The 11,419-nt window shown below is 42.1% G+C and overlaps 1 protein-coding gene across 5 annotated transcripts; it reads right to left on the bottom strand.

Moving 5' to 3' along the window:
• Nucleotides 1-1,879: 1,879 nt before the first annotated feature.
• Nucleotides 1,880-8,562, bottom strand: nexn (nexilin (F actin binding protein)). Of its 5 annotated transcripts, XM_076022791.1 has the most exons (13): nt 8,354-8,562; nt 7,186-7,270; nt 6,945-7,093; nt 5,515-5,715; nt 5,068-5,241; nt 4,769-4,957; nt 4,443-4,634; nt 3,934-3,978; nt 3,541-3,738; nt 3,157-3,378; nt 2,874-3,062; nt 2,373-2,736; nt 1,880-2,212 (listed from the first exon to the last, which is right to left on the bottom strand). In XM_076022791.1, exons 1-13 carry the CDS (start codon nt 8,501-8,503, stop codon nt 2,199-2,201), a joined length of 2,172 nt encoding a protein of 723 aa, XP_075878906.1. In that variant the 5' UTR covers nt 8,504-8,562; the 3' UTR covers nt 1,880-2,198. The 5 variants fall into 5 exon arrangements, with proteins under 5 accessions (XP_075878906.1, XP_075878905.1, XP_075878907.1 ...); XM_076022790.1 differs by lacking the exon at nt 1,880-2,212 and having other exon boundaries at nt 2,338-2,736; XM_076022792.1 differs by lacking the exons at nt 1,880-2,212; nt 3,934-3,978 and having other exon boundaries at nt 2,338-2,736.
• Between the last annotated feature and the right edge of the window lie 2,857 nt (nt 8,563-11,419).

The following is an 11,419-nucleotide window of genomic DNA, read 5'->3' as shown; positions in this document are numbered from 1 at the left end:
TATATATATATATACACACATATATATATATATATACATATACATATATATATATATACATATACATATATATATATATATATATATATATATATACATATACATATATATATATATATATATATATATATATATATATATATATATATATATATATATATATATATACATATATATATACATATACATATATATATACAATAATCAAAAAGCCTAAGGGGAAGTTTAAAAACAACAACAACAACAACAACAACAATTCTTCATTGTAATTCCATTTTCCAGATGAAATCAAACAAAAATACAAGTCGAAGTCTAAGTGTACAAAGGAATTATGTTTGAACATAATTTTTTCAAACTGAGCTAAATAATCACTCTTATTTTGTCAAAATAGCGTTTATGTTAGTGTCTGTCAATTTAATCAATAACGAGCAAGCTGTAAGGGCCATAACTCTGTCATCTGTCTATCTATCAACTGTATATTGAATAGTACACGCTCAGTTCTGCTAAACAGCGCAACCACGCCACCTGCTGTTACAACTGTGAGCGGGTAATCCTCCCACGACCTAAGTCAAGAATGTCCCCTCTATATCGACACTAAAATATATATATATATATATATATATATATATATATATATATATATATATATATATATATATATATATATATATATATATATATATATATATATATATATATAAAAAATCAATGTGGCACAACAAACTGAAAATAAGATGTCATTTGGCTTTCCTTAGAATTTTGTTTTGTTGTCCAAATGAAGTTTGAAACGTTTTTTGGAGTGGTGTGAGTGCAATCTATGTGAAATGCAACCTAACAGATCTGACACACTTTCCCTTACCTGCTGTTCCTGGGGTGTGGATGATCCATGGATCCATATATGCCACTGCAGACACCACTCTCATATTTTAACCTTTTTATTAATTTAATTTTTATTAAAACATCATAATTTGCAATATATGACAAACATTCAGACTAGCATTTGTTTTTACATTACCACACTCTAAAACAGTTACCTTCTGCCCTGCATAACTTGACAACTGCATCATGTGTGTTAGATTTAAGCAAAAAAAAAAAGAAGAAGGGGGCTAGTAAATGAAATTTAAAAAAAAAAGAAATTAAAATATCAAAATCCTGCAGCTTCATGCTGCTGTGTAAAACCTTGTAATCTGGACATAAGCAATTTGATTTAAAAAAAAAAAAAAATCCTCTAAACATTAAAGGTCCCATATTATGCAAAAGTCACTGTGTTTCAAGTGTTCCCAAACATTGAAATGTGTTTCTAGTCAGTCAGTGAACTCCCAGAAGGAGACAAAAAAAAATTATGATTTAATGGCTTTGCTTGCTCCAACTTCAGAAAGCATGTTCTAAAACACACACATTAAAATCAGCCCTCTCTGATGGGTCGTGGCACACCCCGTCAGTTGTTTGTTTCCACCTCTGAGATGATCTCATGATGGCCCCCACCTGCCCTTTTGAGACTTATGGAAAGTACAACAAAGCATCAGTTTATATTTAGGTGAAGGCTGTAAACAGAGGGCTAGATATTTTGTTTCTGAAGACCTCTAAAGGTTTTTTCTTAATGTTTTTGTTCTTGCTTTTTTTTCATCACCAATCATGCAAGTTTGATCCACTTGAGTCTGCGATGACCAGACCAGATAATATGGGACCTTTAACTGTTTTAATTCAGCAAGATTGTTTTTGTCAATTAAATCTTCACTTTGAATTTCCAGTCAAGTGATCCAAAATATTCCAAAATGTGGCAACCAGTATCCTGGTTTTGTTAATTTTGTAAGTTACTTGAGAAACGCTTCTTGGTACTTTTCGTTGCTACCTATAGACTACTGACTGTGTGTATCAAAATATTCAGGACAATATAATCATTACACAAGTCAAATGATGGAAACACTGCAGGTAATTTTAAAATCTAAAAAAAAAGGTATGTTTTGGCACAGGCAAAATGTCACTCTTCACGAGGACTTTGACTTTACATTTGCTCCGTACGTAAACAACGCTCTTTCATTTCTCTTCATTTCGTGTCGTGTATCCCTCCGTTAGGAATGCCAAGCAAAATGCTGTTTTTTTCCCCCTCCCTCTGCTGTCTGACCAAACTGTGAGGGACGGCGTTTTACAAAGGAGTGAGAGACAACAAGGGAGGTTTCCAAAACGCTGTAGGGGCATCAGTCGTCATATGCTGCAAAAAAAGAAAGGAAGAAAGAAAGACACAGGGGAGAGTTTATCCGCATCTGCTGCTTGGGGGTTCACACTGAAGAGGAGCATGCGATCCGCTTCGTACGCACGGAGGAGGGAGCATGCAGGTGCAGGTCATGCGGGTCACACCAGGGTGGTCTTACTTTCTATCGTGAGGATGCAGGTGCTGGCTGCCGTGCCTCTGCTGTTCACCGCCTTGCACATGTACTCCCCCTCGTCCTCGGGAAAGGTCTCTGGCAGGTAGAGGCAGTATGTCTCGCCTCTCTCTATGTACTGATAGTCCTCGCAGTCCTGCAGCATCTCGCCCTCAAACCACCAGGTCACCTCCGGCTTGGGCTCCCCTGTGATCTTGACGGTGAAGCGCACGGGCTCAGAGTCCACCACCGACTGGTTCTTGAGCGGCTTTTTGAACCACGGGGCCCCCGACCTGGCGTGGTCTTCCTCGTCGTCGTAGGCTGCCGAGCCGTTGATGATGCCGCCCTCTTCGTCGACCTCGTCCTCCTTCTTCTGCAAGACAGACCAGCCCATCCCCGCCCCGCAAAATATCACACATCACGGGGTCGAGACAACCTGGAGCGCGACTCCTACTCGGCCATCATGCATTAGGAATGATCTTTATATGGTCATGAACACTGGCGATTTACTCTTTGCAGAGCGGCATCGATCTCCTGCTGCTCAAACTGCATCCTCTGGAGCTTCTGCTCCTCTATCCTCCGCTTCTCCTCGTCCTCTCTGGCTTTGGCCATTTGCTCAAATCGGGCTCGCATGTCCACCTTCTGTTTGAACGGCGACTCCTCCGCCCGCGCCGGAGTAGCTTCCCTCTCCTCATCCTCCTTGAAAAGACGAGAACAAGGCTCGACTCAGTTCGTCATGCACCGAAAGAGCTTGTGTCTTTTTTCACGTTCAGACCTGTCTGTGTCTTCTCACCTCCTGGAACCTCTCTGCTTCCCTCTCTTTGATTTCATCATCAATGGCCTTTCTGCGCGCTCGCTCCATATCAACCTTTTTCTGAATTTCCTCCTCAGTCAGCTGCTTGATCTTCTCAAACTTGGACTTGAGGTTCTTGGCCTGGATGGAGCCGGTTCTCTTCAGCTTGGTCAGTTCTTCGTACTCTTTGCTGACGGCGTCAGAGCTTTCATTCACTTCGTCCTATCACAACGAAAGACAGATTATTTATCAAAGTTATTACCGTGGCAGGAAATAAACAATGTGACACTGTGTGCTATCAACATCATCCTATGAATCAAAGCTGAGAATGTGCAATGTCTGTGGGCCGCGGTCGACACGAGTATTCACCCTCTCTAGACTGACCTCACCCATCTCTTGTCTGAGCTGTTCAAACTCCTGCTTCTCCTGCTCCATTTTCTTCTTGCGCTCCTCTGCCTTGCACCTCCTCTCAGCCTCCTCTTTCTCCTTGAGAAGCTCCTCAAAGTTAATCTCCAGTTTTTTGGGGTGCAGAGCTTCCTGAGATTCGCTTTTCACCATCCCTTCATCTTCATCATCTGCTCCCTATGTACACAACAAAGAGTAGTTATGTCAGTGTGTTCAGTGCTTTTACACTTTTTCCTTCCAGTCTGTCAAGGCCTTAAGGTCAGTAAAGATATTTAAGAAACCGAAAAACCAAAGCAGGAACACGCATCATCATGTTCCATCTTTCCTTTTTTTGCTCATAAAATTCCACTTTTGAAATTTGAAATATCTTACTGTTTCATCTCCATATGCAGACCCTTCCTGATCCATGCCAGGGCTCTTAAAGAAATAATTTGGACAGAGGAACGACAATGCATCTGTTGAGCCCATTAAAATGAATCATAATAGGAAATACAATTATTCCTCATTGAATTAGAGACAAATGATGCAATTTAATTTGACAGACCCAGGGATGAAATAGAGTTAGGTTTCAATTTGATTGTTTAGTTGAGATCCTTATTTTTACACTGTAAACTTTCTTGGTATACTGTATCCTGATATTATATGATAATACTATCACGGAAGATACGTGGTCATGTTAGCTTGATTAGAAAATGAGCTGTTTTGGTTGTATATGATAATTTCACTAAATTTAGTGTTTTATAGTGAGGGGAAGGTTGTACAGGCCTGCAAAATCAGTCCAAACCTGAAGATAAAGCAGTCCCAAAAATCTTCTCTCAGTATGTTAATGATGAATAGCCCATGCAGAGTCATTTTTGGCTGGGTGAGTCCTCATGTCTCACCATGCTCTTGCGAGCCTCGGCAAAGAGCTTCTTCTCCTCCTCCAGCCTCCTCCTGGCCTCATCCTCAGCCTTCTTCTGCTCCTCTTCCCGCCGCTGACGTTCCAAATCCTCAAAACTGACACATATTTTGCCAGGTTTGTTGCCCTCCAGGTTGAGTAAGGCCATCAGCACCTCATCATCCTCATCTACAAGCTGAAGAAGAGAAAAGCAAGGTAAACCTTTCGAAGAGTATGCAGAATGTTTTTCAAAATGGAAAAAAAATATTTAGATGCATTTTTGTCACTTCCCAAATAAGATCTTGAATTTTCCTGTACTAGTACACCCACCATGCTCTTGCGGGCCTCAGCAAAGGCTCTCCTCTCCTCCACCATTCGTCTCTTGGCCTCGTCCTCTGCTTTCTTGCGCTCCTCTTCCACCCTTTGCCTCTCCAGCTCTTCAAAGCTCAGCCTGAGTTTTCCGGGTCGGAACTCCTCCTTGTCTTCCTGAGTTGGCTGAGCGTCGTCCTCGCCCTCAGCCTGATGATTTGAAATGGCGCAAAGAAAAGTAAGGTGTTTGAAAAATATGCTGACATGTAATGACCTCTGGCCATTATCCTGGTGAGTCGACGTGGGTGTGTTTGTATTACCATTTCCTGTCTGGCTTCCTCAAAAGCTTTTTTCTCCTCCTGCAGCCGACGTTTGGCTTCGTCCTCGGCCTGCTTCTTCCTGTTCTCCTGCCTGTCCCTCTCCATCTCCTCAAACGTCAGCTTCAGTTTTCCAGGAGCCACTTGTGTCTTCTCTGTAGGCTTCTCTTCTTCATCCTTGTTCCAAAAGAGTGTTGTGTTATGTTGTGTATCTCCAACTGCACCTTATTTAAAGTGAACTTTAAAGGGATAGTACAACCAAAACTGGTGAGCCAACCCTAATAAAGTAAGTAATCAACTAGAGCACTCCAATTGGTGCCTTCCACAACACTTCCGAATGGTTCGGTGGATGTCACCAGAATCTCCATCAACACAAGGATGAGTAGTTGATGGGTGAATTTTTGGTGAACTATCCCTTTAATCCAACTGTCTGCATCATTGTATTCCTACCATGTCCACAACCGAGCGCCGCTTGGCTTCTCTGAACGACAGCTTGTGTTCGTCGTATCTCCTCTGCTTCTCCTCCTCCGCTTTCTTCTTCAGTCCCTCCTCCCTGTTTTTTTCCATGTCTTCAAATTTCATCTTGATTCTGCCCGGGGTTCTCGCTGACTTTGCCGGGACGACCCGCACCAAGATCGTGTCGTCACCCTCCTACGAACAAACACCTTCTTAGGATGTTGCATCACACACATCAACAGCTGACGCTACTGTAGCCTGATCTTACATGATTAAATAAACTGGAAAAGCAAATCTTTAAGGACAAACAAAAGAAGTTGCACAACTGGAGGGAACATGGAACATGGTCCCAATCGAGCATGTGGGTCAGTGTTAGTTTAGGGCAGCACTTTTGTCGCCATTTGCAATAGGTCAAAGAACGGTTTGTCGGCCTGAGATAGCAAAGTCTAATTCAGTCACAGCGAGGAGGTCTGGTGCGAACTCAGTGACTGGAAGGTGTGGGAAACAAATGCCAGCCTTAGAGTGTCTACAGCTGGCAGCTATTTGGGAGGGCAGTCCAGCTGTTTCAACATCACTGCGTCACTGCACCTCAAACAATTCTTCAAATGATGGCATTTTACTCTGAAAGTCAGACCCAAGCATTGGTATCTTATTTTGTATAAAGCATAAAAAAGTGCTTTGCACAGCAACTATAGAAAACCAAGCAATGACCTTTTTAAAACAGCTTTTTCCTTAGTCAATGTTTATTTACCCAAGTATTGGCAACTTGCTCTGAAATAACACAGTGCCTCATCATTTGAAGATCATGGATGAACTGACCAGCAATATGAAAATAAATCTAAACTATAAGTACATGACCTTTACACGCTCCAACCTATCAATGATGATTTTTAATGAAAATAACTGAATCAAACCTGTTTTGTGAATTGAATTGTGACGTTGATGTCATCAAACACTCCACAGCACAGATAGGGTAAATAGGGCACTTGCCTATAATTGCTCGTCTGGCGCATGAATATTTTTACTCAACCATTCCCAAGAACTGTCTCAAAGTATAAAATAACTATTTATTTCTGTCTGCACTGTGCATATACATGCAAATGCACAGTATATGTTATTGATCTGAATAGTTGCAAATGGAGAAATAAAATCAGGGTGACCTATTTAGCTGGAGCTCACCGGTTGGCCATGTCAACAATGCCACTGATGCCTGCGGACCTATATCCGGCGTCTGCCAACTGTTTAGACCTTAGACAGCCACTTAAAATAACTGGTCCGAGTGGCAGCTGAGGATTACCTGAATCGCTGCAGATACAAGCAGCCTCTTATCAGAGGGTCAGAGCTGAACCACCACGACATGCCGTCCCACTTCCCGCTTCACTGTTGAGGCCATGCCCTGCAGAGCCAGTCCCGGGTCTACTCACCTCAGCCGCCTTCTGGGCCAGCTCCTTCTTTATTTTGGCCTTCTCCATGTTGTCCTGATTCTCCCTCCTCTTCCTCTCGCCCTCCATCCTCTTCTTCTCTCCCTCTTGTCTCTGCTTTTCCATCTCAGCAAACTTCCCCTTCACGCTGCCTGAAGGTGTCACAGAGCACAGCACAGGCCTTCAGACTTCCAGCCAACGCCCGGGCACAAGTGTGCCGATGTCTTCCCGTCCCGTGTCTCACCTGTGATCTTGGGGACGTAGGATTTTTCCACTTTTGCTGGCTTCACCTCTTCTTCCTCATCGCTGGAGGCAAGTAGTTCTTTTATCTGCAGCGGATCATGTGGAGGAGAGAAAGAGGTAGTGAGGCTACGGTTTAGCTGGGATCATCTCCCTCGACACTCATGAGCCATGCTGGTCCCAGCAAGAGCAAGGGTATAATCCCCGCTAATAGCTGGGTCATGTGACCTGAAGGTGGAAGTCTGATTGGACTGCAGTGTCCTTGCACAAACGGGAGATGAGCAAAGGTGTCTGAGCCCGGCCAACATTGGCACGGCCACACACAGGGATGTTATTCAGCCTCCCTCATCGCTGATAATCCACGCACTTAACATCCTGTTCGAGCATTTATTTCGCAGCAGTCCATTCTCAGAACAGCTGTCTTCATTTCATTTTTTTCATATTTTTGAGTCATCTCATTTCAAATGTAGTATTTCTAAAATGATTATTACTCCATGTGTGCCAGTATTGCAGACATTTTCATATATTTAGAATTATGATTCCCAACATCTAAAATCTTTCAAAGAATATGTGATGTCATATGCTTTCATTATCTTTAAATAATGAAAGAAATCCTTGATATTTTGTTGCTTATTGTAATTTGATTAGTGCACAAAGTCTAAGCTGTAGATGTTTTCACGTCATTATGTTCGCTGTGCAATTCCTGCATTACTATAAAATATTGAAAATATTCTATAAAATACGAGGCAACTAAGATGATGCAACATGTATTCAGTGAAAAGCAACAATGGCTCTAGCGATGTTAGTAGTTGATGCTGGCACCTCTTGAGAAGTAAATGGTGCAACATTAAGGTTATGAATATGCAGCACTGTGCAGAGGCATACAATTTCTGGTATTATCTTAACAAAATTGATCCACTTAAGAGTAACATGCATTTGTGAGTTGAGATCCATTTGGAGATAAGTACAGAAAAAATGCACATTAGCAAGGGCTGTTGTATTGAATCAAAGCACTAATCCAATTTAAATTTGCAAGTAAATTCCAGGAGCTATATGATAAAAGTGGTGGACAGTGACCTCTCACTCATACATAGGGAGCCTTCTCAGCCGGTCATGCCTCACAATGCCATGCGGGTCTCAGTCGGAGGTTAGTGGGGTTTTCTCTCTTTGACCTGCTGCTTCCTGCGATTCCACTCCCTCTCCTTGACGAACTGCTCCTTCCTCTTCTGCTGTTCATCCTTGTTCCTCTGCCTGCTGCGCTCCTCCCGGGCTTTTTGCATCGCCTCAAACTTGCCCGACACGTCCCCCTTTTCCTTGTTCATCTTGGGAACGTAGCTCCTGGCCACTGGCTTTCTGGATCTCAAAAGTTTCTAAAAGAAGATAGAGTAAAATGGCATCATTTCTATGATGGGCAGTGCGCAGATTACTTTGTCACTTATGGCCTTGAACACTTTACGCGCCTCCTTCTTCAGTGCAAACTCGGACATATTTGAGTCCTCATTTGTCTCTGGTTGCGTCTCCTGCTTTGTCTCTGCGTCCTTTTCAACACCGTTGACGGCTTCGGGTGTTTGGTCTTTCTTTTCATCACTTTCTTCTTTAACCCCATTTGTTTGTGTGGTCTCAGTCTGGTTACTGCCATCCTCATCAACTGTGTGTGGAGTCTTTTCTGCTTCCTCTTCTGATCCTTCTTTTTCAGCATTGTCTTCTTTTACATTCATAATTTCATTTTCTTTGTTTTCTCCATCGCTGACAGCTAGATCATCCATGTCGTGGTTGATCACGGCCGCAACCTGCTCCACCTCAGTCATGTTGATGCTTCGATGACAAGCCGACACAAAGTCTCTGTTTTAAAAGCTACCTGCAAAGCAGAGGAGCATGTTAAACAGTTAAACATCATTTTTCCCTTTTTTTGATTTCCAGTCTGTACTTAAAGCGTCATTATGCAGTTTTGCCACTTTGAAGAGATTCAAGCAAATATTTATAATTCACTGATACTCCATGCTAACGAGCAATGAGCTAATGTACAAACTGCCAAAGACACAAAAAAAGAGGCCTGAACAAGAGACTGGACAGCTGCGTTCTGGTGAGAGGGTGCTGGGCAGCCAACCAAAGGCCAGCCTACCTCTCTGTGTCAATGGCAGATGCTTTATTCTCATTTTTACAAGTCAAGGACTCATAAAATTGTTTTTGAAGCTCGTATTGAAATTGAATATAGAAAAGGTACACAGTGTTTTTTTGAAAACAAAACACAAATAGAAGACAAAAAGTTGAGCAGCATCTTTTCACAGGAAGCGTAAAAGAGTCTAAATTGCTGAAAAATTACTTTTCTCAAGGTAATTATAATTATGATGTCTGATTATTTTCTCAAGTAAAGTGCCAAGAAAATGATAACAAACCTACGGACAAGCAATGGGCCCCTGCTGAGGATATTTAGAAAGAGTTCAACGGAACCTCTCGAGCCTCTATTTATAGCCCACTTGTAGCTGCAGGACATGTGATCATGGCTATTTCTGATGGGTGATAGGCAGTTGGATGGAGCTCAAGTTGTCTCCCCACATGTGGCCCTGCAGACCCCAGACAAAAAGTCCAAGAATGAGAGCCAGACCGCTTGCTAAGGGAGACCTTAGCGAACGGTTACCTCCCAAACACTGAATACAGTGGCGTGTCAATGTCCTCACAAGCCTTTTATAATTAGGTATGACAGTTAAAGTGTGATCACCAATTGCCTGATTGAATTGTCAAGGTCTTTCTTGAAATTGCATGTATTAGACAGTGTGATTTAAAGTGTATCATTTTACATTGATTCTAATTTAATCATCGCATAATCATATTAATGTACTTGAGCTGTGACCACCTGTGACTTTAGCTCAGCAAGTGTTCACACAAGTTGGAAACATGATCTCAGATAAAAGCCAAACTTAGACTGAGGGGGTCAGTCATGCTCATTTATCATAATTTTTCACCCATATTTTAATCTGACACATCAAGAGCCTAAATGTTTGGCCCACCAAGATAATTTGCCTCCCCTTGTCCTGTGTGTCTGATCTCAAAGAGCCCATAGTTTACTCAATCTACACGTTACATACAGTAACTAACATAACATATGACTTCTGTAACATTCAAGAATAAAATTATACTTCATGTGCTTAATGACAGCCAAGGTGAGACGGTCTGTTCCTAACGTATCTCTCTGTGCCGAAGAGAACGACTGTCTTTACCTTAATTAAGCAGCCAATAGAGAGAGAAAAAAGAGAGATTTACCTCTAAAGGCGCGCTGCCGTCCTCCTCTTCTTTAACAGACCAACAAAAAAAAAATCCTCTCGGTAGTGAGAATAGAGCCGCAAGTTTGACCACCGGTTCAACTAACTGCTGCGGCTGCCGCTCGCCGTTTCCATAAAAGTAGCGTTACTTTCTACAGGATACCGCATTCCGCGCGCGGCTGCCTCAGGTTCAGCTGTTGCCTCGCGGGTGCGCGCACACATGCGCCTGCACGGCATCCTGAAGGCCTGCAAGTCGCAGCTGCAAAAATACTGTTGACGCGAACGAGGCGCGGGAGCTAATGGGGAGGGTGTGCGCGGCTTTATTGACGCTCATTCGTTGATTTTACGGATAAAACATTCTGTGAACGATTTCCAATGAGTTTATAATAGACTGGTTATGGTCATTGAGGCTACCTTGTTATCGAATACTTGGGTATATTTATGCTGTAATTGATGCATTTAAGTTTTTGAGTCTCATTTTGAAACATTTAACAGCATTTATATGACACTTTTGCTTATATTTGTAAATATAAATATATATATATATATATATATATATATATATATATGCCAAATTCTCGATCATGTTGTGCAGAAATGTTGTCAAATGGGTGCACTTGGACATCAGTTTGCAAAGTTTTGCTTGATTATTTTAGAATGTATATGTTGTTTAATCGATTAATTTTTAGTTTTCAGTGATGTCACTGAACTGCAACTGAACCTGACTTGGTGATCCCTCAACTTCCTCCTCCGTTCAGTTATGTTGTCACCATGATTTACTGTCAGCACATGCTGTCAATATAAGATTGAGTGACTAGTCTCGTCAAAGTCGTCTTGTCAAGGAGTGACACTCCCCTGTGTGGTTGCAAGAGGACTTGGGTTGCACCCTACTGGGCTTGGTTGGCATATTTCTTTCAGATCTGAAAGCGATGCGATAACCACCGGACCCAATTGCCGCACACTCCCTTCTTGTGAGTC

Source organism: Nelusetta ayraudi, unplaced genomic scaffold, assembly GCF_046127955.1.
Source record: "Nelusetta ayraudi isolate G7.1 ecotype Tasmania unplaced genomic scaffold, CSIRO-AGI_Nayr_v1 ptg000013l, whole genome shotgun sequence".
Taxonomy (NCBI): Eukaryota; Metazoa; Chordata; class Actinopteri; order Tetraodontiformes; family Monacanthidae; genus Nelusetta; species Nelusetta ayraudi.
Note: the sequence above shows the minus strand (reverse complement) of the source record. Positions and strands in the feature narration are given on the sequence as shown.

Excerpts from the sequence above, each read along its gene's own strand:
- nexn (XM_076022790.1), bottom strand. The coding sequence starts at position 8,503 with ATGAACAAGGAAAAGGGGGACGTGTCGGGCAAGTTTGAGGCGATGCAA. Across the intron at positions 7,271-8,353 it reads GGAATCGCAGGAAGCAGCAG|ATAAAAGAACTACTTGCCTC; the intron begins GTCAAAGAGAGA and ends GATCCGCTGCAG. Across the intron at positions 3,739-3,933 it reads CTGCATATGGAGATGAAACA|GGAGCAGATGATGAAGATGA; the intron begins GTAAGATATTTC and ends TTGTGTACATAG.